At 40.3% G+C, this 26,513-nt stretch overlaps 1 protein-coding gene across 1 annotated transcript in view; it reads right to left on the bottom strand.

The window, feature by feature from the left end:
- Nucleotides 1-26,513, bottom strand: part of hs6st1a (heparan sulfate 6-O-sulfotransferase 1a) — an 81,238-nt gene continuing 54,725 nt past the window's right edge. The window contains exons 2-4 of the mRNA XM_088433765.1: nt 4,827-5,049; nt 3,427-3,675; nt 1-2,137 (exon numbers count right to left, since the gene is read on the bottom strand). Of these exons, the coding sequence (XP_088289891.1) occupies nt 1,814-2,137; nt 3,427-3,675; nt 4,827-5,049 (796 nt within the window). The 3' untranslated portion in view covers nt 1-1,813. The remainder of the gene's footprint in view (nt 2,138-3,426; nt 3,676-4,826; nt 5,050-26,513) is intronic.

The raw sequence follows: 26,513 nt of genomic DNA, 5'->3' as shown, positions 1-26,513 counted from the left end.
CACAATAAAGTTTGGGAATCACTGCACTAGTACAATATAAGATTATGGGCATCTTCCTTCAAACAAGGTCAAATTGGAACTTTACGCTCTCTGTAGGGGTCCGCAAATGGCCCCCACACCGCAGGTCGGAGGCCCCTCAGGCCCTGCATTTAAAAGCTGTGAAATAGTTACGGAAAAACGCCACTTGCTAAAGGAAGGGCTTGGGCTGCCACGGCGACTTTCTTACTTCCTCGTGTGTGGAGTTTAAGGCCTCGGCCGTGAGTTTGATAGCTCGCCGCCCGACCGGTGTGAGCCGTGCTAATTGGCTGTCAAAAAGTCTGCAGGTGTAAAGGAGCAGTGAGAACTCCCTCAGTATTGGCGCCGGGAAGGCTTCGCTCCGTTGGACGTGGATGCAACAACAATCCAAACAACAACAACAATCCAAAAAAAAAAAAAAAAAAAGAAAGGGAGATATGGAAAGCCGCTTGAGCATTTATTTGATACCCAACTGAACAACCATGTCTAATACAGGACGTCATCTTTTTTCCCCCGAAAAAGTGCAACTGTGCCTTAGTCGACATCAGTTTGTTACTGGTATTGGCTAGAATATTTTTACAAAGTCACTAGTAGCACCCCTCTTTCAACTAGTGCACAGTGCCACCTTACTAGTGATATTTTGTTGTCCTACTAGAAAGACATAGCTGTCTTCTTTTCCATCTTCAGGTCCATGTAGTTCTACGCTCTTTTTCTTAGCTAGTAAAACAAATCAGCTAACGGAAAGGACAGCCTAATAATACATTATTAAACTACACTAGTAACCTTTCCGGAACCAGTGGAAGGCAGTCATTAAGACAATCGTTCTACTAGTGCAAATTTGGCATGAATATTACTTTGTGTGCTACTACTGCTACAGTACTAGCAAAGTGGCAAATATTAGCTAGCAGGATTACAACTAGTAGCAGGCAGTTGTCAAGTAGTGCGTAGTTTTGCCTCACTATTACTGGTTTGTTGTCTTGATGAGGACAAAAGTGCATTTTAGCTTGGTGATTCGGGTATATCGGCGATACAGTAGATTTTGAAAGTTGGATATTTGTGATCATTTAGCGCATTAGCAGAACTACTGTCTTACTAGTACCCATCTAGTTAGTGTTACTAGTGCAGCACAGTAGTCAACTAGTAAGGTTTAAGTAGTCAACTAGTAGTTTAATTGCTAACTAGTATAACTAATATAACTCAAAGATATATTATATAAATGTTTCAATAAACCTTGAGGCTTTTTAATCTTTTTTTTTACTAGTGTGCTAAACGGACTTAGCAATTAGAATAAAGACAGCACTGGTGTATGGACATCAAGATGGACATCAAGGACATTTTCAATCGGCTTTCCATAGGAAAAAAAAAAGGAATCTTTAGGCAGCCATGTTGGTCTCAGTGTCATTACAATGATGCTTTTAAACAAGCATAAACAGAAACAAGAAAATAAAAATAGGAGGGGGGGCAAAGAACTAAAACGGTGCGAGGAGTGAGCCTTGCGGCTTTGGGGAACACGGTCCAGGAAATAGACGCATCCGTCACCGATGAATTCACATGTTGGAGGAAGAGAAAGTTGGATGTCAGCGCGTTTAAAAATACCCCCGGTCACTAATGACGGCGCGAGACACGGAGGAACTCAGCGGGGGGTAACGGGCCAGCGTTAATAGACGGGCCAAGCCGAGCCAGACGGTCCCCAGTCGCCATAGCAACGGCGCAGCCCGACTACCTTTTTTTTTTTTTCTCCTTTTTAAACGGTCACTTGAAATGCAAAAGCAGTTTGAGGAGCGGCGCTCTTGGGTCGCTACCAGCGGTTGATAATCTGGCTCATGTAGTCCTCGGTGGGGAGCCGGCCGCCGCCCGCCGCCTCCTCCGTCCGGCCGCCCTCCTCGTCGTCGGCGACGTCGTCCCGCTCCTCGCCCCGGTTAGGGCCCGGGGGCCGGCGGCGGGCCGAGGGCCACAGGCCGAGACCCAGGCCCGGCCCCTGGCGGCTCTGCTGCAGGTGGTTCTTGATGCGCTGCAGCCGGCGCTCCTGCTGCCTGGTGAACTGGTAGCGCTGCTGGAACAGGTCCCGGGCGTAGTCGTACAGCTCCATGTCCAGCTCGTTCAGCTCCTCGATGCGCTGCACCTGGAGGGGGCGGGGCACCGACAAGGAAAGATACCGACGGGGATATCAACGAAATTCAGATTTTCCATTCATCGGCCGATCGAATTAAAAAATAGATCATCTAATAGGAGTAAGCCGCACAATCCACCTGTTTTTTCTCCATTTCAGGGGAATCCATTTGGTCACTGGCTCACGGACTCAAAATGACATCGCAGTTGCTCCGCGCTCAATAAATAACCGCTCGGCTTGCGGATGTCACATGATATAACGCCGAAAAAATGTGAGCTGTAATTGGTTGTTTGCTGCGCTCTGAGTGACTGTGATGTCATTTTCCGTGGATGGTAAGTGACAAAATGGCCACCTCCAATACTGTGTTTACTACAACATAATAGCAAAGAAAACCTTTGGGTTGACCTTTGAAAAGCTTATGTCTTTGGCTTAGTGTTTTAAGTACAATTAAAGGGAAAAAAGATTTAATTCTGTATCATAACACAATTTTTTTGCATTCCCTAATTTTCACAACAAAAAAGATATAAATTACAGACAAGATCTAACAGTATGAAAAAAAACATGAAAGTCTTTTTGACTTTTTGTTCGATGGTCATTTTTTTTGTTTTGTCTTGGTTTGTAATGGTTAATGTGACCAAAAATGGGTTTGTTATTATTATTCTTTGGTCCCTACACACATATCAATAACTATATGAAGTGGTGCATTAAGAGTAGTGAAAAAAACAACAACTTTGTGGTTAACTTTCCTTTTAAATTGCTTATGTTGCAATATTTTTAAAAGTTAAAAAAAAATAGAAAAATGAGGACAAAGGGTCAATTAAATTAGAAATGTATTCATGCAAATTTTTGGGTCATCTAGTGTTTAAAACAAAGATACAAATTCACAAGTCGGCCATTTTCCTGTAGCTTGATTTTTGGTGGGGATTATTTGAATGTCATTCCCTTTCTTGATATTATGTTATAATGGTTAATGCGCCCAAAAATTGGCCAATTAACAACTACAAAAAAAAGTTTCATAGTTACATTTTTGATCCATTAATATGCAACAATAAGCAATCACAAGCAGGATATTTGAATGTTTAACTATTCAACAAAAATTGGCAACAATCTGCCATTTTTTTAGGGGGTAGGGGGCGACTTTATTTTTGAACTATTCCTAGGTGATTGTCTTAATAAAACTGGTGGGGACATTCCAGTGTAGTTTATTTGTGGCAGAGAAGCTTCACATGGTTAAATCACAGAATCCCAAATATAATAAAAAAATGCAAGACATGGCATTATTGATGAGTTCAAGTACAAACCGTGGCGTTGTCCAGGTCGACGCCGGCAGCGCGGGTGCTGTTGTACTGCATGAAGGGGCGGATGAAGCGCAGTCGGAAGGTGCGCTCAAACAGGAACTGGGTTTTCCTCTGGTACTCCGTCAGGCCGAAGAAGGCCATGTCTCGCAGGTTCTTCTTGGCCGACTCCAGGAGGAGCTGGGCCCGCTTCTTCTCGGGCACGGTGGACATGTTGTAGCAGCCCACCAGGCTCAGGTCAGCCAACATGCGCACCTGCCCCACAGGAAGTGACATCGGCATTTTGGCAGCGTGATTAGCTTTACAGCAATATGAATCGTCAAGAAATTGAAAAAAGAAAAACAATCGGAGTCAAAAGGGTATTTATTTAAACCAAAAAAGTTTGGTGAAATAAATACACCCACAAAACGTTGTTTGTTTTTGTTTTGAATGTAAACCCGCAAAAGTTGGGTTATATAATAAAGGGTCAAAAAACAACAATTTCAATGACGAAGAAAAAAAGGTTACTTTTCAAAATGATTCAACCCTAACATTTTATTCGGGTTGTGTCTATGCTTAATTCGTATTGCAAATAACTGAAAGTTAATCATAATCACAGTAAGGGGTTAAAAAAAAAAAAACAATTGAAATAAAAAGAAAAAAACTCAGTTTACTCATGCTGTGTAATGTTGAGTTTACACTTAATAATTTGCATTGAAAATGCAAAAAAAAACATCATCAATTGCAATCGTAATTAAAAATAAATAAATAAATAAATCGTTATAATGCTTTTCAAAATTATTCAGCCCTACTATTTTATGCAGGGTGTAGTATTAATGCTCAACGATTCACATTGCAAACTGATTGGGAGATGACTCACAAATCGCACACAAAAAAAACATAGAATTCTTAGCGATGCCTTAGCGAACAATTTCACTCATAAATATCAATCATGAATATTGCAATAAAGAAGAAAAAAAATCCTAGATTACCTTTCAAAATGATCCATCCCAAACATTTTATCCTGCATGTTGTGTCTACACTCAATAATTCGTTGCGGGAAATCACATAATAAATCCAAATCGTAGTAACAAAAAAAAATTGTAACGAGAATCCTTTTGAATCCTTTTCAAAATAATTCAGCCCTAGCGTTTTATGCAGCGTGTTGCGTCAACATGCAACAATTCGACCTGCAACTGATCGCAAATCGTAATACTACTAAAATACGTAATTAGAATACTTTTCGCTGCCTCGCAACTTGTCTCATAATTGCATCGCGAATCGCAATAACGACATAAATAACGACAAATAAAGATATCGTAGCTTACTTTTCCAAATGATTCCGCCAAATCGTTTAATTAATAATCCGCATCGCAAATAATGGCGCGATAACTCGCTATGACGAGTTAATTTCTTTTTGAAAATACCTGTCTGTTGTTGGCCAGGTTGTAGGGACAGTCCATGAACTGCTGCAGGGTGCACCCCGACCAGTCGGATCCCTCGTAGCAAGAGGGCAGTTCCTCGGGCGTGGGCGTGCGCCCGTCGCACATGTGCAGCGAGGTCTTCCACGTGGCCCCCCGCTGCACGTGACGCCACTCGCTCAGGTAACGCGACACCGGGTCCCTCAGGAGAGTGATGTAATAGAACTTCCTGCAGGAGGAAAACGCGAGAAAGGTGAGCAAGCGGCGGCGAAAATCGCGCGGGACAACCGGGTTAATCAATAAGCTAACGGGCGCGTTTAAGAGAGAGCAAAAACAAGAGGACGCTATTTAAATTAATGACTTTGCGGGCGCCGAGTGGCATCGCTGAAATGAGGGAGGGGAGGGGTGCTGACGTGATAAGATTGCACGTAGTTCCGCTCCTGGCCGAGGGGTGGCGGCGTTTACTGTACAACAAGAGAGAGGGGACTTCAGCATACGTTTCCCCCAGAAAACCCAAAACGAAACAAAAAAACTTAATGATGATGCGTCTAACAAATGTGAGCAGCAGGCAGAGATACAAGAAGGGGATGACGGCATTCAACAGGATGTGCATCCGGTCAGTCTTGGGATAAAAAATAAATAAATCAATAAATGAAACAAAAATCAAAATGCTTGGCACAATCACATTTCACTCCTTTCTGCAAAAACATTGGGATGGCCACACAGGAGTGATGGCTCATGCTGCATTCAGCATTTCATTTTCTTTTAGGGGGATTTGAGTGCGCGTGTGCGTCTGGTTTTGCTTCAAGATGGGGACCAAATTCGCGTTTTACTGTCTCCGTGGGGGACCGTTTTGCTGGATTCCACAAATTCAGATTTTTTTCTTTTTTTGAGGGTTGAGAAAACTTTTTAGAGAATAAATGAGTGTAATTTATCGTGATGGTAGAAAACTGTGTGTGTGTGTGACATTTGTTTGCATGTGTTAGTGATTTGTTGGTACAATGTTCGTGTACTTTTAGTATTTTTTTTGCTTTTTTGCATTTTTTGTGAGATTTTTGTTTCTTCGAGTGTTCTTCCATGTTTTTTGTGTGTTATCACACATCTCCGGAAGTGACCCTCCCACTGGAGCCGAGACCTTTCCGTGCCTTCAAATTCCACCTAATTACTGCAGTCTAATCAATCAACGTGTCCTTATTAGCGTGCGTGCGTGTGTGTGCGAGCAAGTGATAGTAAGGCGTCACCCTTGAAGACACACACACACATGCACGCTCTTAGCATCTATCCATCAGGAAAGCCTTGATTTCGAGAGACCAAAGGGACCACCGAATTTAATCTGGGAGATCCCAGATGACAACACAGTCACAACTGAAATGTCTCCCTGCAAAGAAGAGAAATAAATAAAATAAAAATACAGCGGGGATCACGGACTGCGATCCAGTGACAGCCGGGAGATCCTGGGCACGCGGAATCCCAGGATGGTGCAATAGGGGGAGATCAAAACTCCAAATCCCATCAATCTTGTGCTCCTATCTTCTAATGAAGGGTGGGGGGTGGGGGTGGGGGGGGGGGGGGCAGAGTGGTGGGAGGTGCGATCAAAACGGGAGCTGGGTGCATAGTTGAGATTCCTGTGAAGACATTATCACCATTCCTAATGCTCCCCAGGGTGCAGCGCACATGTGTGTGTGCGAGAGAGAGACTTTGCCTATTAAATCAGCGATGACATTTGCCTCCCCGTTCTCAGCTCGCACACCCCTGCAGAAAGTCGGCGCAGTTTGGCAAAAAGGAGGAGGAAGAGGAGGAAGGTTAGCAGGGGAGGTGGGGGGCTACCAAGTGGGGGGGGGGGGATGCGAATTTCAATTAGTTTTTTTCTAATACTGTGAAAGCAACGAGGGCCCTGAGCCCAAGTGATTTATCAAAGTTATGGCTGCGACTATAATGAAGGCAGGAGCGTATTAGTAGGCACAAATAAATAAAAACGCGCACAAACACACGCGCGCTCGGCTTGGTCTCACTTGCTCACACCGACTTTCTGTCTCACATTCTTTTCACACACTTGCACAAACACGCACACACTCACGCACACACACACACATTTGCTTGTTCACTCACTCACTCACATTCTGCTGTCTGTCACTCAAATTCTGCAATAACTCACATTCAGCTGTCACTCACTCACTCACTCACTCACTCACTCACTCACTCACTCACTCACTCACTCACTCACTCACTCACTCACATCCTGCTGTCACTCACTCACTCACATTATGCTGTTTGCCACCCAAATTCTGCTGTCACTCACTCACTCACTCACTCACTCACTCACTCACTCACTCACTCACTCACTCACTCACTCACTCACTCATAATCTGCCATCACTCACTAACTCACTCACTCACTCACTCACTCACATTCTGCCGTCACTCACTCACTCACTCACTCACTCACTCACTCACTCACTCACTCACTCACTCACTCACTCACTCACTCACTCACTCAAATTCTGCTGTCACTCACTCACTTACTCACTCACATTCTGCAATCACTCACTCACTCACTCACTCACTCACTCACATCCTGCTGTCACTCACTCACTCACTTACTCACTCACTCACTCACATTATGCTGTTTGCCACCCAAATTCTGCTGTCACTCACTCACTCATATTCTGCCGTCACTCACTCACTCACTCACTCACTCACTCACTCACTCACTCACTCACTCACTCACTCACTCACTCACTCACTCACATTCTGCCGTCACTCACTCACTCACTCACTCACTCACTCACTCACTCACTCACTCACTCACTCACATTCTGCCGTCACTCACTCACTCACATTCTGCCGTCACTCACTCACTCACTCACATTCTGCCGTCACTCACTCACTCACTCACTCACATTATGCTGTTTGCCACCCAAATTCTGCTGTCACTCACTCACTCACTCACTCACTCACTCACTCACTCACTCACTCACTCACTCACTCACTCACTCACTCACATTATGCTGTTTGCCACGCAAATTCTGCTGTCACTCACTCACTCACTCACTCACTCACTCACTCACTCACTCACTCACTCACTCACTCACATTATGCCGTCAGTCACTCACTCACTCACGCACTCACTCACCCACTCACTCAGGCCTGCCTGACTGCGGCCGAGGCGGCTTCTTTTGCAGAATAAAAAGTCAAGGTGGTCAAGGCACTTCCGTAGGATAGAAGTTAGCTGGACCAGTGGCCGGCTCCAATCCCGGAGCACTTATGGAAAGTTGAGCAAGGCGAAGAGCCCGAGTGAATTTTTGCGGGATATTACGAGGCGCGTTTTCTCCTCTTCTATACATAATGAGGTTGAAACAGCCGTCGGCACAATAAGACGATTCAAATGATTATACGGCTAGTTTGCTCCCTTTCCTTTTGGATGTTATTCATTTGACTTTTTTTTCTGGCAATTTGTCAACCGCATGAGCTCTTGCTTTTTTTTTTCTTTCTTTCTTTCCTGGCATGAGTGCGTGCGTGGCATGTGTGAAGCGTCAAGCAAATCAGCCGGCACTTTACAGTATCGATTCATTTTTTTTTTCCCACATTGCTAGCGTTGCTCATCCCGCCGGTAATAAAGTGGGTGTTTGGCACGGGCCGGTGTAATGCAGTTATCGTCTGAGCCACTACTACTCCGGCCCACTTATTAAGCGTTCCTTGGTTTTGTTTGCCGTGTCTGAACGGAATCGGACCTGCGAGCGTAGGATTGAAACGTACAAACTGCGAGTCAGACTGATATTAATAACCGTACCACATTCTATACGAAACCATTATCACTTGTCTATTTAGTCCCCTAAATGTCGTGGGCAGGACCCAAACGATTTTTTTAGGACGTTTTTATTCGGGATTATGGATATTTTGGCTGATTATTTGAATAAAAGAACACGTCATTTTTCAGAGGCGTTGAAGCAATTGTTATTGTGCTGATGTCATCATATATCCGGTTTTCTGAACAGGCACATTCAGACATGGTAGAATTTTCTTTACCAATAAACCCCGCTGACTTATTTATTCTTTAGCGTTTGGAAGCAATTGTTTGTCGGGCTAACATCGCGTTACATGCATTTATTTTAATGAAGCAACCTGCATCGGTTATCTGAAGAGGCATGCTCAAAAACAGCTTTTTTTTTCTCTCTTTTGCACATTAAGGCAGGTGACTTATGAGGAGAAGTCTTTTATTTTGTTGAAAAGAATTGTCATTGTGCTAATGTCACCGCGTATCCAATTATCCTAAAAAAAGAAACCTGCATCGGCTGCCTGAGCAGGCACTTTTCCACCAGTTTTCTTATCAAATAGATCCTTAGAATTTATTCGAGTAAGGCATTTATTTTTCTAGAATATTAAAAACGATTGATTTGTTTGAAACCACTAAGAACGTAAATATTTTAATGTATCAATCTGCAATGGCGTGTTCAGACAGTGTAGTTTTTTCCCCTGCAAATTAATCATTGTGGTTTTTAAGAAGAGGTTGTTTATTTTTTTAAAGTGTTGAACTGAATTGTTATTGTTTTTGTGTCCAATTTTGTTAATATAGAAACCTGAGCAAACATTTTTGGACCGGTTTTCTCAATAGATCTTTATCATTTATTCGAGAAAGGCATTCATTTTTTTAGAATATTAAAAGCAATATGCAATCACACACACACAAAAAAAAAACAGAATTATTTTCAATCTGCAATGGCTTTCTAAAGAGGCAAGTTCAGGCAAGTTTTTTTCTATGCCAATCAATCCTTGAGGTTTATTAGAAGGAGGCGTTTATTTTTTTCAAGAACTAACAAAGAAACCTGCATTGGTCGCCTGGACAAACGTTTTTGGACCAGTTTTCGCATTATGGCCTATTTGAGAGAGGCTTTTATTTTTCCAGAGTATTAAAAAGAACTGAAATTGTTGCATGGCGCCCCTCCAAACCGAATTAGTACCTTGCAACAGCTGCCTGAATAGGCAAGGCCACTTTTCTATGTGTTTTATGTCCCAGGTGGCTTATTTTGAGAAAGGCATTTATTTTTGTCCCCGAAGAAATACACGTCGCACGGGGCCATGTCAGAAGTGCTTTTAAGGAAAACACACTTGAGGAGGAAGAGGGCGGAGGGAGTTATCCCCAGAATCACAAATGATTACTTCTAAAACCTCTAACACTCTAACCTCTCTCGTCTTGTGGTTTTAAGTCTTTCGTAATCACACCCTCTCCCTACCGCTAAAATTACTCTGTGTGTGAGTGTGTGTGCGCCACTAGATCGCCGCACACTCGCTCCACTCGGCATTGGGCTGTGTTCAAATCCTGTTGCCGTTTCACGACGCAAAGTACGCGTTGCACGCGGAGAGATGGACTGGCGAGTCAATGTAAAATATGTGCCTTGGTTCTTTAACTCAATCCCAAATATATATATATATATATATATATATATATATATATATATATATATATATATATATATATATATATATATATATATATTATTTTTGACATTCAATCCTGGGTACCTATTTAATTCTTTTAATTTCACTTGTTTGGCTAAAAAAAAGGTCTAAAATGTCAGGTAATAAATGACTTAAATAAGTCCAATCACATTAGTGCTTAACCCATTCAATCCCAAAGACGTATTTACACGTCTTTACAGTCCAGACACTCGATCCGAGGTAATAATTTATACATTTTCTTTCACATATTACGGTAGAGGTTCAAAATAGTTTTCTGTATAAATAGATAGCTAAATAAATATTTATATAAAATTGATAACGTAGGATTGAAGGATGTTAAATTAAGCAAATGACTAATAAAGTACTTACTTTACTTTATAAAGTACTAAAATATTCGATTACCTTAGGCAAACTCCAGTCCTCGAAGGCCAGCATCCTGCATGTTTTCCAAACCTCTTTCTCAAGTACACCTGATTCAAATGATTAGGATCAAGGATTATCCACTTGCTTGTGAATCAGGTGTGTTAGGGAGAGATAAATGGAAAACATACAGGATACCGACCCTCGAGGACTGGAGTTCGACACCTATGCTAGGCAATCGAGTACTAAGGTAATCAATTACAAATTTCTTTAATACTCAATTACTTAAGTGCTATAGTAATTGATTACTTTGATAATAATTTACTAATTATTTAATTGCTAAAGTCATCAATTATTTAAACCAATTATTTTTAGCAACTGATTACTGTAGTTCATAATTCATTTAGTACCATACATACAGCACCCCCCCCCCCCCCCCCCCCCACACACACACACACACTCGTTCGCGCCTCGTTCGCGCAGTGAACAAAGATTTTATGAGGATGACAATTTGAGCCAAGGAAATGATTAACTTGATATCACTTCCCGTAGGGAATGATTAACACTCTACCTCCAAACGAGGGTGCAGAACAAGCGGGGGTGGCTTGCGGCTGCACAAATCAACAGACAAAAGTCTGTTGTCATTTATCAATAACGGGGATTCAAGACAAGGCAACGCAACTGTAATTATATAGCGCTTCTAATACACAATAGAATTCAATGTGCTTTTCACAGTTAAAAGTTCTCTCAATTTACCCAACATAATACCTCTTACGATACCTTTTATTATACCTTTTACACTGCTAACCAATCAGATGCTGCTGTGGGCGGGACAGTGCTAGAGCGAGGCTGCATTACAGAAAGTCAGAGGCGATCAGAGGCATATTGATGATATTGATGATTGATAATCAGTCTATCCTTAACACAGTTTGTTTACTGTATGTTGTTTGATTAGATACATGTATATTACTGTATTTTCCGCACTATAAGGCGCACCTAAAAGCCTTAATTTTTTTACAAAGCTGATGGTGCGCCTTATAATCAGGTGTGCCTTATATATGGATCAATATTGAGATTGGGATTGGTAGATGGGGAATGAAGTGATAAAGTAAGCTTTACCTGTTTCTTTTGTGTGTTTACAGTTGAACAAGGTTGCTCATATTGACATTTGAGTTATTATGTTATTGAGAGTTTAGAGTTATTGTTTGAGTTATTATTCTTATTACTTTAAGTATTACTATATTGTGATTGAAAAAGTTTTAAAGTATGTCATTAATTGAGGGTGCGCCTTATAATCTGGTGCGCCTTATATATGGAAAAAGTTTTAAAATATGTCATTAATCGAGGCTGCGCCTTATAATCCGGTGCCCCTTATAGTGCGGAAAATATGGTATATAAAAGTAGCACTTACTATACTATTTTGTTATAATTTTGAATTTGTATATAAAATTTTGACGTTTTTACCTAGAGTTTTGCACGCGTTAGCTATTTACCATAAGTTTCTTTTGCCCGCCATACAACGATTTCGCCTTACAATCCCAACTCCGGGAATAATTTCGTTTGGCGAACTCCAGCGTATTTGAAACTCTGAAAATATGCGGTTCTCTTTTATTTTTGCGCTGTATTCCCAAATGTGTCCAGTTAACATATGGATGCGCTTCATTTACCTCGAAGCCTCTGCTATTTAGACGTGCAATGAAAAACAACGAGGCGCATTTAACTGTCAAATAGTTTTAGGGCATCATCCATTTTAAAACGCCACACAGATGGGACAATGGGACTGAGGCAGTCTGTTTGCGAGCGCGTTGCCAGATAGCGCGACGTGCCAACCAAACGTTAAAGCAACAATTTTTAAGTGGCTCTAAATCCACGGTATCAGGAAACCGCTCTAAAGGTTTCGGTGAGCGTTCTCATTTGCTAAGCCAAGGGATTTGTTGCACTTATTGATTCTCCGCCGAGACCGGGGCCAAACTATCACTCCAACTTCCAGCGACGAGCCTTTTAAATTTTCACTCATTAAAAAAGTCGAGTGCCAAAGCTTTTACTCTACAAATGGCTGGACCATCAACACTGTTAAAACATTGCGGACATGTTGAGGTTAAAAATGGACACCATTTCAGGAGTGGCTCACTTCCATTCAGAAATGCAATTTGTGAAAAATAATCACGATTATTTAGGTCAATATTGAAATCACGACTATTCATCATGTTTGGTCAAGCATGTCTATTAAGTGCTTGAAGGCTTGATACTTACGGATAATAAAAATAATAAACTATAATATATAAATAAAGTAAATAATGAAAACAATTTCATAAGACATGGCAAAAACTTGGCACACAAGGCAGCACAGCTAACTTACTTCCTGAGTGCAAACCAATGAAAAATAATAAGCCTACTTAGAACCAAGCACATTTTTTACTTTTAAGCACATTTTAATCAAGTTACCGGTCAAAATGTTATTTTCGGTCCTTTCAAACAGAGTTTATTCCAATTTTCGGAATTTTCAAAATGGGTCTCAATTGACAGCTACCACAGTATATATTAGGAATTAGGTGAGAAATTTCACACAGCTAAAGCTGACACTTTTCGCATGCAATCATGCGAAAAATATTGCCCCTGGTGGTAGGATACAAAAGGCTTGATTTGACTTGTAATAAAAAAAAATTGCTTGACTTTTTAAATGTTAATATTGCTGAGGATCAGCTTAAATAATTGTGGCAGCCCTAATATATATATAATGTTTAATTTTTATTTTTAAAGGGCTTTTTTTTTTACCCACATACTGAATTCAAGAGTTTCATTCTCATTAAATTTGGAATATTTTGCCCTCGCTCTCTCATCGTTCAACGAAATTGCTTCTTGTAATATTCCCACTTAGATGTAGTCAAAATCTATACCCAGTGCTTTTAAAAGTGCACTTGGTCCGACAACAAAAGCAGTGTAAGGCTTGTGTCGAACCCAACTGGGCCTGTGTATCCGTCTATGTACAGGCAGTATTTTAAACTCGGACACTCTTGCGACGAAAACAACATGAAGCCAAGCCTTGCATAAAGTATGCATGGTAAGGGAAAATCTAGGTGCATTGCTCACCTGGGAGCTATTTGCCTTCAGGAGTCCACAGGCGGGGCAATTGCTCAAGAAAATGCAGCTGCCAGGGTCACGGGAAACATCTCCATAAGGTCGTGTGTCTCGGTGAGTGAGGCTAACGGGAACGCTGCACATAATTTCACGCGTTGGAGGACGCGGCCATGGCTGCGTTGGGTTGGAAAACATTCCAAATCGCCGGCTGTTTTCCAAGAGTAATATGTTTTAGTAAATTACGTTTGCACAACTGATTGAAAATGACACTAATCCCTTGGTGAGTTGTAAATCTCCACTCCAGAGTAGGTCAATTTTTCTATGGTTCTATGTTTCAGTTTGGGACGGATTGCACATTTTGTATTTGCAATATATTGGCATTAACTCTTATATTGGCATCCTTAAAAAACTGCATACAAGCAATTTATGTACAAGAGAGTCAAAAAGTATATAAAACAGTTACTTGGAATTTGCGAGATTACACATTAGCGTTATTTACGTATTTATTTATTTTGAGCCTTGCCTTGTGCATAAAGCATCTGTTTTGGTGCACGAGTATGGCGTCATTTGATGGGAAAGCCCATGGACTGCCCCTGCCACTCCCTTAGCTTCCCGGGGAATAGCCTTGTGGAATGTGCTGGCTGGAAATACAGATGATATCAGCTCTGTGTGCGTGCGTGCATGTGTGTGTTGTTAGACGAGAGAAAGAAGCGCAACACGTCTGGACTTGATTGTTAATGGTGGCTAAGCGGGCACGTTGACATATTTTTTTCCTTGTTTTGTTTTTTTGCCCCGTAAAATGAGTCACAGCCTTGTGGTCGACGTGCACGTACACAAAATGTTAAAGCGGCAGTAGCGTTAACAGAAATATCTTTTGACACGCGCAAGAAGAGTGTTGTTGGCAAACCTGCCAAATGTGAATGAGTAAAAACCAATAATTAATCGGCAAGTACATAAAATAGGCGCTAATCTTGAGCTAGCTTACAAGCTAACTAGCTTGGGTCAAGAAGAGTGTTGTTGGCAACCCTCCCAAATGTGAATGAGTAAAAACCAATAACTAATCGGCAAGTACATAAAATAGGCGGTAATCTTGAGCTAGCTTACAAGCTAACTAGCTTCAAGCTCCTGCCTGCTTCGGGTTTGTCCATGGCATGAAGTTACCCGCTTGGGGATTTAAAAAAAAAAAGGAAAAAAGCGAGCTGTTCTGTAAATTGTCAAATCCACAAAGTTGTATTTTCAAGATCTACTGATCCTGTCCACTTAAAGTCAATTCGTTTTTTTTTCTCCTTGAATTGAATCTACAGTATTTTATAATGTGAGCGGATTCATCAATACGACATCACGATTCCTAATATTGAGCTCATAATTATAAGCTCGATATTTATTATGCATCCCTAATTCGAACACAACTTTCCAAAATTCCCACACCAGTTTCATGGATCAACAGAAAATTGAATCTGAAAGGATAAAAAAAAAATTCAAGGCCCCGTATCCAAATTTTAACAGGAAGTCAACCATTTTACACAGTTTGATGGAGCTGTTTTGAGAGAAATTTAAAGCTTGTATTTTGAGAAAATCTCATTAAAGGAATTATTTTAATAATCAATGTATTTGTTATTAATCAATTATTTTGAATTAAAAAAAGATTTTCACTTGTTGCTGTTTTAGCATTGTTAGCATACTGCTAAATTGGAAAATCTGACCTAACTTTCTGGGATAGAAGTTATCTCATACAAAATTCCCCATTTATCATTTGATTATTATTGAGGATTTTGTGCAAAACAACCCAAAAATATCGGTCCTTTTTGGACCTATTTTTAGAGTGTTATTTTCAAAACAATCAATCAAACAAAAAAACTATATCAACATATTTATAGCGTTAAGATGAAAATGTAATGCGCCCAATTCTTGCTGCAATAAGTGTATGTTACCTTCTGACCACAGTGGAGTGTTAACTATACATGAATAAAGCTACACGAGGAATGCAAAAGTAAACAAGTGTCAGCATCAGACCACCGTTGTCTGCTATCCAATAACGAGCCACCGAGACAGACAGAAATAGCCGCTTCGGCCTAAGACAAGCTCCGGGGTCATCCTTTCTTCCTCCCATGTAGCGCTCCGACTCTCTCTCCGCCTCCGAGTCGATCGATGGCAGCCTCCAGGCTCAGACAACTCGCCCGCTTCAGACTTTTTTTTTACTCTTAAACACACAAACGAGTGTGGAGAAAGAAAGCGGAGACGAAAAGAAAGGCCGAGGGCAATGTGAAGCTTTTGCAGTACAGATGTTCACATTTTCTGTCTATTACAAAAATCCCGACAGACAGAGATTCACAGACAGAATCAGAGGAAAGGTAAAAGCATCTGAGATGGAATTCAAACGGATCAATCAAAGGTTGCAGATTAAGGATAAAAAAAAATGCTAAATTAATAAGGCTGTTATTGTATGCTGTGATAAATCTACAGAATCAGCACTAGCTGCTAACTATGTATGCTGTGCACATGGTGCATTCAAGAGTCAGAAATTTCAAACTCCAAAGTCTCCATCTTGTTGTGTGTAAAAAAAAAAAAAAACTACGTCCACATTGCTTTGTTGATTTAAAGAAATTGCTGCTACGAGAATCCAGCACGGTGTCGTTTACAAGCACGCCAAGGCGCTAGGCGGCAGTAGTGTCGCCAAATTCTGTCCAATCAGAAAGAGCTTCCGTCTCTGATGTGTCCAATCAGAAAGAACCTGACGCCCCCGGTATCTGCGTCGTTGGCGGTAAAAAGACTTGAGCCATCGATGAGGGGTTTGTGTGTAAGATTGAGCGTTTTTCATTATGGACAGCAGGGGGTGCTGCAGGTACAGCATTTCCAATTGTCTGTAGCCATAACAAACATGGCTGCCTCCGAAGAAGTGCCACCCCCATGTAATATAATTTAATGATAACCAGACCTATGATTATATTTAAAACATACTGCTGGTCATTAAAAACACATTCATTTGCAAATTTTTGAAATTTACGATCATTTAATGTATTCCTTTTTAATGAAAAACGGTCTAAATCTTACACACTGTCCCTTTAATAACTCCAAATGTCAAAAAAATGTGGGTTTCATATCAATCAATAAAAGCTGACATACAACAAGAAGAATGATCGGGGTGGAATTCCGTTGATATTTTACTTCATTACAATATATGGTCCATTTTGTTAATTATGTTTACAATACCTCATTAAATATCTGAGCTTCTCATTCTAGTGCTTATGTCAATGAATAAAACAAAACAAAACAAAACAAAAAAGCTTGCCTTTGTAAACATTTTTTTGGTCCATCCCTACAAATAAGCCAAGCCTTCAACATATATATTTCCATTGTTTTATCATTCCACTCATATGAAAAAAATCCCGATGCTTGATGGCAGGATGTGTTTAACGCCATTCCTTCAGCCATACTTCCTGATAGGGAACACATGAAGGCCTTCGGCACTATCTGTTCCGCACATGCACGGATGGAAAAAGTGCAAGTTGGCAACATTGTTGAGGATTGAAACGCAACGATAACAAAAAAACATGCACAATAAAAAAAAAAAAAAAAAAATGACACGCTTCGTTGCACCATAGTGTCCAAATAAAGCATCATCTTTTTCCACGATTGCTGCCCGTGACAGAAGATAAAAAATAAATGCTGCTGGAAGTGCAGCCCCCGGGCTCCAATTGGATGCTACGGTGCAGATGAAAACAAGAGGGGAAAGGCTTGTGAGATGCCCCCCCCCCCAAGCCAGCTACCCCACTGGAATGTGCTCAGGCCTGTTGGCTCATGTAATTTGACTGGCAAAAGCCCACTTGAGGGGTGGGACGTTACGTTGGGGAAGGTGGGCTCATTCTGGAATGAATACATTGGACACATGCGCACAAAGTGGATAGAGATGCGAGTAAATTTGAGCACCCAAAAAATATACAGTGGGCCCCCGGTTTAATCCGTTCCGCCGTTGGGATCGTAATGCGAATTCGCCGTATGGCGGGCAATCCAAACCTGTGGTAATTCGTTAATGCATGCAAAACCTCAGGTAAAAACATCAAAATTGTATATACAGTACCGTATTTTCCGCACTATAGGGCGCACCTAAAAGCCTTAATTTTTTTTTAAAAGCTGATGGTGCGCCTTATAATCAGGTGCGCCTTATATATGGATCAATATTGAGATTGGGATTGGTAGATGGGGAATGAACCGATAAAGTAAGCTTCATCTGTTTCTTTTGTGTGTTTACTTTTGAACAAGGTTGGTCGTATTGACATTGAGTTATTATGCTATTGAGAGTTATTATTTCAGTTATCATTGGTATTCCTTTGAGTCTTGCTATATTGTGATTGAAAAAGTTTTCAAGTTTTATGTCATTAATTGAGGGTGCGCCTTATAATCCGGTGCGCCTTATATATGGAAAACGTTTTAAAATATGTCATATATTGAGGGTGCGCCTTATAATATGGTGCGCCTTATAGTGCGGAAAAATACGGTCCATATTAAAAAATGTTTTTACAAAATCTAAATGGCCATAGTTGACCTTTTAAGTGTTTTATAATCCCTGTTGCACCCCTTGATATGACCATCATTTTTGAAAACCACCATATACAGTCTTTACATAAAATTTTACAGCATACAGATGGTTTCTGTGATGCTTTATTGGAAAGGAATCATTTCCAATCTGTGGCACATCTAACATTGTATTTATTTCATTATTAGTGGTTTTGATCCAAGAAGAAAAAGGAACAGATTGGCTTGGTATTAAAAAAAAGAAGCTTTGCCGCCCAAGCGTTGGGCTTTAAATCTGGTTTGAAGCCAGATGATGATAAATAATAGCGAGTGATTGTGTGCTAAGCTTGCCTTTGAGAGGTGGCGGGCAGCCCAAGCTCATCAATTCATTCATTCATTATTTTCTAGATATTGCTTCATGTGGAGCAACAATGACATTGAGAAGTAATTGCTTCAGACACAAAGTGGACACGTTCATCAGATATGCGTGGTATAAATACGATAGTGAGTTCAAAGGGGAAACAATTATTGCATTCTGTTTGATGGGGTTGAAGTCTGGGTTTTGACAGATGCTTTCATTACAAATTCTCAAAGGTCCAGTCCCATCCTATTTTGATTCAATCAGTTGGCGGTATTTCACTATGTAGTCCAATGCATGGATACCATTTTTTTTTTTTTCAAATTTGCGACTATTTTTCATAAATAGTGGGGGAATAGCAAAAATTGTTTGAATATTTGCTCTTTACAAATTGGCAAAAACCGTACACCGATACCACAGCAAAAACAATGACAGATGATTTCAAATAAACACCTGTCTATTATAATATGGAATTTTTCTTAAAATTCCACGAAAGTAACTCTTTCAGTGCCAAGCCTTATCGGAAAAGGAAACCTCTAACATTTTCACTCACCTTTCAAGGCCAACAGAATTTTGTGTGCTATGTAAATATGGGTGCCATATAAAAGATTGACTTCCATTCTTCAGTTAGAACTCATGTAGGTAATAGCTGTGTTGTAAGTGTGGAAACACTGCCATCCAATGGTCAAAATTAGCACTACAGTGCTCAATTGGCCTATATTAGGTAAGCATTAGTCAAGGGTGTCGGCTCTTCTCCATAAAAAAAACATATTTGACCAGAAAAATTTGACCTGATACTAAATATTACTTAGTACTTGCTCAGTCGTAGTAACAACATAAGACTTCCCCCGAAAATACAAAATTTAAATCTGATAAACTCATCTGAATTTCATTATGTACCAAAAATATCCAAATCAATTAGGTTTTAATTAACTGTATAATTAAACTGATATCACTGGTGTAAAAATCTGAATGAATAAATAAATACATTTGAACCTAAAGCGTTTTTATGGAAATATGTGAATCCATTAAATTCAACCAAAATGAATCAGGCCACTTGACAATAACAAACTTGGCTTTTTTTTAAGATACATTTTTGAAGCGAATTCCACATTCACAGAAACCTCCCGCATTAAATCGATTCATAATCGCACCGAATCAGACCAAATCAAATTGTTCCATTTAATATAAAGCGTCCTTGAATTGTATCGCACCCCATGCATCAAGATACAAAATAAAATGTCTCTTATTAGACAGACACACACAAACTGTTATTTAAGGCAACACAGAATAACATATTGCTCGTGTTTGATCAAAACATACATGGAAGGAGGACCTTCAAGAAAGGGATCACACATTAAATCCCAATGGCAAAAAAATATCCCAGCCGGATGATATTTCAAAATCATTCAGCCCTAATCAACCCACTATGAAGAATCCATCACATCATTTAATCGGCCATATTCAGGCTGTAAAACCAATCAAGCGGACCGTCTGCATGCTGATTCCTCTCCAGTTGCTCATACGTCATCCGCGTGATAGCCGGGTCAAAGCCATCATCGGCGAGATAATACCAAGACATTTGGGACTAGCGCTTAAGATGCACCTGCAAGGGTATGAACTCATCCTCCCGACGTGATGATGTCACTGACCGCCACATCCTCACGGCTCGCTTCGAGACCAGAGGTGAGGGAGATAATGAGGGGAAAATAAGCGGCGAGGAGCAAGAGGGAAGTGGGGAGGGAGGATAGCCGCGGCTCGGGGGCCATTCAAGTCCGGATAAAAAGGGGGCTAATGAGGAGGAAACCGGAGTGCCCCTGTCTCCAAAGAAAGACGCGGCCAGCCACGCACACACGCACGCACACACACACGCACGCACCCTCTTTGCCCCTGGCTGGGATTAAAGTGTGCAACACCCGTTACCCTGCGCTAATCAGTCGTCGCGTGCAAAACTGCGGGGTGTTCGCATGTGTGTGTGTGTGAGTGAGTGTGTGTGACTGGAGGAGAGACTGTGAAATTAGACTGATAAGGTAGGTAACATTCAGACTGCACACATGGTGAACCTGGCACACACTAGGGCTGGGAATATACTGGAAAAATCATCATCGCAATTATTTTGAATATTAAAATCATGATCGTTACACTGCATCATTTCGCACGATGATTTTTTCTTTGAATTAACCCCAACTTTGCAAATTACACATTGCATTTTGTTTCCTAATTTTGTAGCTGTTTTTAGAGGCGGAATAACTGAAGTTATTTATGAATATTTTTTTACTTACAACACTCCAATTGTTCAGTGGCATTTGTTCTATCCATACATATGGAGGTTCAATTTATTAACACCCAAAAAAAATGAAAAATGGTATGGTTTGTCTTTGTAGTCTGTGACATGATGACACTTTTGGTCTCTACCGCCACCTACTGTCTTGAAGTGAAACACAAGTCAAAAAAATGTTCTGTTTGCTGAGATTTTTTTAAACTGCCGCCCAATGGAATGTTGCAAAAATCGCAGGAAAATGAATGCAATAAATCCTACTAAAATGCATTTCAAAAATTATAATGCTTTTATATGGTCCAAAATTTGGACAATGATTATATTTGTACAAAAAATCTCTCTCATCCAGCTGCAATCACATAGAAATGTCAGAATTTTTTTTAAATTCTACATGTTTTAATCATCTGCTGGAAATTTCAGCTCCCTAGTATTTTTTTTTCCCATTGATTCTTTTATCGTTTTATCATTAAAAAAAATCAAAGGAATTTCCAAAATTTGTAACATAATGCCACAAGGGTTAAGATGTTTAATAATACCACTTTCTCCAGACTGATACCAGTACAAATAGTCAACTCGAGTAGTCACCGTAGTACAGACAAAATTTGCTCAGCATAAAAATGACAATTTTGACCAACTATTTTACTTCAAATAGCAGGAACTGAATGAAATGCTTCTATTGTTCTTCTGTCATTTCAAATTCCTGATTGTAAAACGGCTACAAGAAAGGCAAAAGAACTTCTTTGTCAATTCCATTTTAGTTTGAAAGCTAAAAGAATGTTGCAGCATGGCCCCTGTCATTCCTGCAGTCCCTGCTGTGACCATTTCCACTGACCAGACCGTCAACCACAAATTCGCCCTGGGGAATCGGAAGGACCGAGGACAATTGGCTCTTTAAGAACTGAGGAAAAAGTGTGTAGCCAGGCAGAAGAGGGTGAAAGGGGGCGGCTTTTATGTGTATGTATGGCATGTAGGCTAAGCGATCATCCAAGTTCAATTGCACTGAACATGTTCCAATTTATTACGACCCTGTTTTGCTTTCTGTCATAAAACACTCATTTTAATTTTAATTCATTAATAAAATTTTTTTTTTCAATTTTTGCTCTAATTATTTAGTTGAAGGAAATATGCAATTAGCTAGCTAGCTAGTCAAGAGGGGTCTAAGGCATGTTAGTTTGTTAGCTAGCTTGTGACTCGTGCCTCGAGGCATTGAAAAATATTTTTTTCAATTTTTTTCATTTTAATTATTTAGTTTAAGGATCATGCTACAGTGTGCAGTTAGCTAACTAGATATTCAAGTGTCGTCAAATGCGTTAGCCCGCAAGCTAGCTGGTGGCTAGTGTGTAGGTTTGCTTCATGAGGGACTTTGAGTGGACAATATTGTGGCTTCAATAGAAAGAGATATGTACAAGGGTGCATGTAATTTGTTCTTTCATTAAAATCAGTCTTCCTCAGGGTCCTTCACAGTGTCAATTTCTTTCACACATGCGTACCCGGGTACCAGTTATGTACATTCCTGAATATGTAGGTAATAGAAACTTTTATATTTTATTTCATTGATAAGTGGCTCTAGAAAATGGATGGATAGTAAAAATATTTGTTCAATTTTAGTTTTAGCTAGCTATTTGAGTGCCAGCTAAGGCGTGTTAGCTTGGAAGCTAGCTGGTGGCTAGTGCCTCTGGTAGCTTCAAGGAAGGCTTTGAGCGGAAAGGATATTTAGATGAAAGAAGATGCTGGACCAAGTATCAATTTTTAAGCAGGACCAGTTTCTCACATTTAGCAGATAACAGACACAGAGGCTTGATTTTTCAAAGCCTCATATACATATATGTCACATTATTTATATGATCATACATTACATACATTATACATTTTACTGGACGATGGTCAATTATGCTCTTCTCTGTGGTGTGCCAAATTTACAAGACATTTATTTTCACTTCACAAGGATTTCAAGACAAGGCCAAAGGGGCTAATGAGCACAGCTTTGAGGGAAATGGGGGAAGAAAGACAACAGTAAAGGAAGTCCCAGATCCTCCGCTTCACTGTGCAGCCGCACCCATGCCGGCTCTATGCATTTTCCCAAAGCAAGTGATCAATCACTTCTACATTTGCTTTAGTTATTTGGTTTATATATATATATATATATATATATATATATATATATATATATATATATATATATATATATATATATATATATATGTTTGTACTATAAAGATGCAGCAATATAGCAGATAAACATCCAAGCCAGTTGAATAATATATATATATGTAAGCAAAAAAGGGGCGTGGCGGGCTGGCAGCCCTATGACGGACATCTGATGTGATGTCTTATCTCGATGTTTTCCACAATGGATGAACTTTGCAATTGCAACATTTTTAATTTGCCTTTTTTTTTTTAAAGCGTTTCTGCCATTAGTCAGTCCATCGGCAAAACGGGCGTCCGTTGCTGGCGGACAGTCTGTCTGTGCTGACGAAGTGCCCACCTCTGCAAAATTCGACATTTGATTTTGATGACGGAACCAGTGACTGAATCATTTTCAAGTTGGTGATTGCATTAGTCTCTTTTGCGTAAAATTGCTTAATTGTCTTTTTAAGTCACTAAATACAAAATAAACAACAATTGGTCAATAAACTCTAAACGAATCGTGATAAAATAACATTTGATCCGATTATTGGAACAATCGATTCTAAATATATTCAATAGTGACATTCCGAGAATTTAGCAAAAATACTGCAATGAATTAAAGAAAGCCAAAAGCTCAGTACTAATATTGCAATTTAAAAACAAAATTAAATATTCAATTTACCAAAAGGGGGAGCCCACACACCACTATTGTTCCACGTGTCACACTTTGAGAATTGTTTGCTTGGTGGTTAGCATCCAGGTGACCGGTGTAATGAGAATAATTGAATGGACTTTGCATAGAAGCGCCCACTCACGTCAAATAAACAAACACGTATGAGCATTCGCAATTGGCAGCTGCTGACCTCGGGATTAAGTCCAGTGTGACAGACACGATTTCAGAGTGCATCTGTGACAGGGCAGAACAAACACACACAGCAAAAATAAAGCACCGAGCAGCAACATTTTGTCACTGGCTTGTGAAAAGGGAGTTAAAAAAAAAACAGCAAAAGAACAAAAATTAGAAGAACCCTGTCACCATCTGCCAGGTACACTGACTACGCCGCTTCCACATTTAAAAGCCAACTTTGAATTCACTCAGATCTGAAAATGCGTTAAAAAAAAACATGAGAGAAAAATGTAACCACCTGGGGAAGAAGAGAGTTTGATGGTGGTCTCCCTTTTTGGATGAGAACAAGAAAGGGATTACCAAAAGTGATGCGATATTTTCATTTGATCAAAACGCGCTCCAAGAAAAGAACCCTGGGCTTAGGTCGCTGTGAGGATTTTATCATCTCACCGGTTATCCCCTTTCTGCCCCACCCGTTCCCCCTTTTGTGCTCTCATACCATCGCATATGACGCAGATAAGAATTGAAAAGCCTTCTCGGCCCCGCTACAACTTCAAAACTGCTATTTGGAAATTGGGAAAAGCGTCTGCGAGTGGGGATGGGTCGCTCTTTGATATGACACCTTGATTTTCCACAGCGGCTTATCGGAAGGCACCCCTCTATTATAAAGCTCGTGACATCTGGCCTCTACACAGCATCAGCCCCCACCTTGGATCTGTGTTTGTATGTGTGCCTTTAAGAACATGTGTTCCAGTCTTTGTATGCGTGCCCATCCCAGGCATCGTCTCCCGCCGCTCGCTAATCCTGGATGACATGCGGAGGAATGCCGAGTGGCGGCAGCTGTTGGCCCGGCGACGTTCCCCGACGACCGACAAGAAACGACTTGCAAACGTTCTGCTCGTCATTTGGCGGTCGGGCTTTCATGTGGCGCTGGATGGCGAGTTCACAAAATGGTCACGAGTGCAGGAAAAGCGGTTTCTGTTCCATGACCACTTGTATCGCCGATCATCTTTTCATGTTGGAAAGGAAGACAAAATCTGAAACTAAGTGAAGCCCATAATAAGCCCTGAAAATTCATATAAACCTCTAATATAAGGTATATTGGAGGTTTATATGAAATTTTCAAAAAAATCCATGACAAATGGTGGCCTATCCCCCACCCAAAAAACCCCATCTGAACAGGCTCGGTCCGTTATTTTGGATCTTACAAGATGGCTCTCAAAACATGACTTCAAAAAGGGATATGTAAGTGCTTGTTTTTTGACTCAAAAACACATACTGTAGTATAATCTCATCCTAGTCAAACGAACTTGCGTTCTATATAATTTCAAGGGTTACAAGTGTTAACATTCAAAGTTATTCTAAAAGCGAATTTTTTCTAAGTCTTGCGCACTTCACAGTGGACATTTGCTGAAATGCAATAGAGTTCATAAACAAGTAATTGGATTAATGCTATCGGTGTTTTCACTAGTGGTATCACTAGTGCTTGTCGAGTTGATTCAACAATATTCCTCAAAGAAGTGAGAGGGCACTAAGAACAAATGAAAAACAAGTATAATGTTAATTTATTTAGTTATTCATTCATTCATTTATAGATATAAAAAATGGCACACATTTTTAGTGTACCAAATACTCACTATTTTGTTTATAAAGAAATTAGATTTCTTGCAACGGGAATTTTAATATCGCAATCACACGGCAAGAATTTAATATCGTTCCTTGCCTTGGGAGCACACCATGGTTAAACATTTTTTGAAGAAGACGACGAAAAACAAGCAGTGCAACAATAGTTCAAGATCAAGATATTGGTAATGCCATGACTTTAGAAAGAATATGATACATTCATGCTATAAAAACATTCCTGGGTAGGATTTTAATAAGGTAATTCCATATGGTGGATTTCACTTATTGCAACCCCTGCGATGGAGTGGACTGTAAGAGGAAAGGGAATGCAGATTTGCAGCAGCTGTCGTTCTTGTAGATGCACCCCGACGGGATAAGAAAAAAAATACGCAGAAAGTTTTATCAACATGTCATCACTGAGGCGGAGGACTCCTCCAACTGGAACGGCATTATCTCGCCATTCAAAAGCGGGATTGATCTAAAAGCTGGAGCCCCAAATTAGCATCTAGCGCATTTGCCATCTGCTTGGAACTGGCAATCGGAGGACTTGTTTGCCTTCTCAAAAAAAAAAAAACACAAAATAGGCGTAAGGTTCACTTTTGGACAGGACAGACTAAAACCAGTTTTGCCGCTTTCTAGACGCATGTGAAATGATAAATGTAGTTTTACTGCAAACCGCTACACGTGTTATGCTAGCAAGTTCAGCCAACATCATGAAACTTTAAAGGACGAAGGAACTTAATACGTGAAACGCCTTTTCTCTGTGAGAGTAACAATAGCAGATTTTATCAAAGGTGGCGTGGGCTGATACCAGATGAAATGAATGCGCCCGGACGAAGGAAACGAGTAGAAGCAAGCATGTGTGAAGCTCTAACAAATCCACTGGATAAAGAAAGAAGAGTCTGAGGGTGCTTCCAGCTATACAACTTTCGGTTTGTTTTCACTAGACCACTGGGTGTGGTCCGCTTGCAAACGGTGGGAACGCACCGGAGAGGCGCCTAACATTATTTTAATGAATGAATAATGAGGGTTAATCATGTTTTAAAAACATGGT

This window comes from Hippichthys cyanospilos, chromosome 14 (genome assembly GCF_059441005.1).
Source record: "Hippichthys cyanospilos isolate Australia breed blue-spotted pipefish chromosome 14, RoL_Hcya_1.0, whole genome shotgun sequence".
Classification (NCBI taxonomy): domain Eukaryota; kingdom Metazoa; phylum Chordata; class Actinopteri; order Syngnathiformes; family Syngnathidae; genus Hippichthys; species Hippichthys cyanospilos.
Note: the sequence above shows the minus strand (reverse complement) of the source record. Positions and strands in the feature narration are given on the sequence as shown.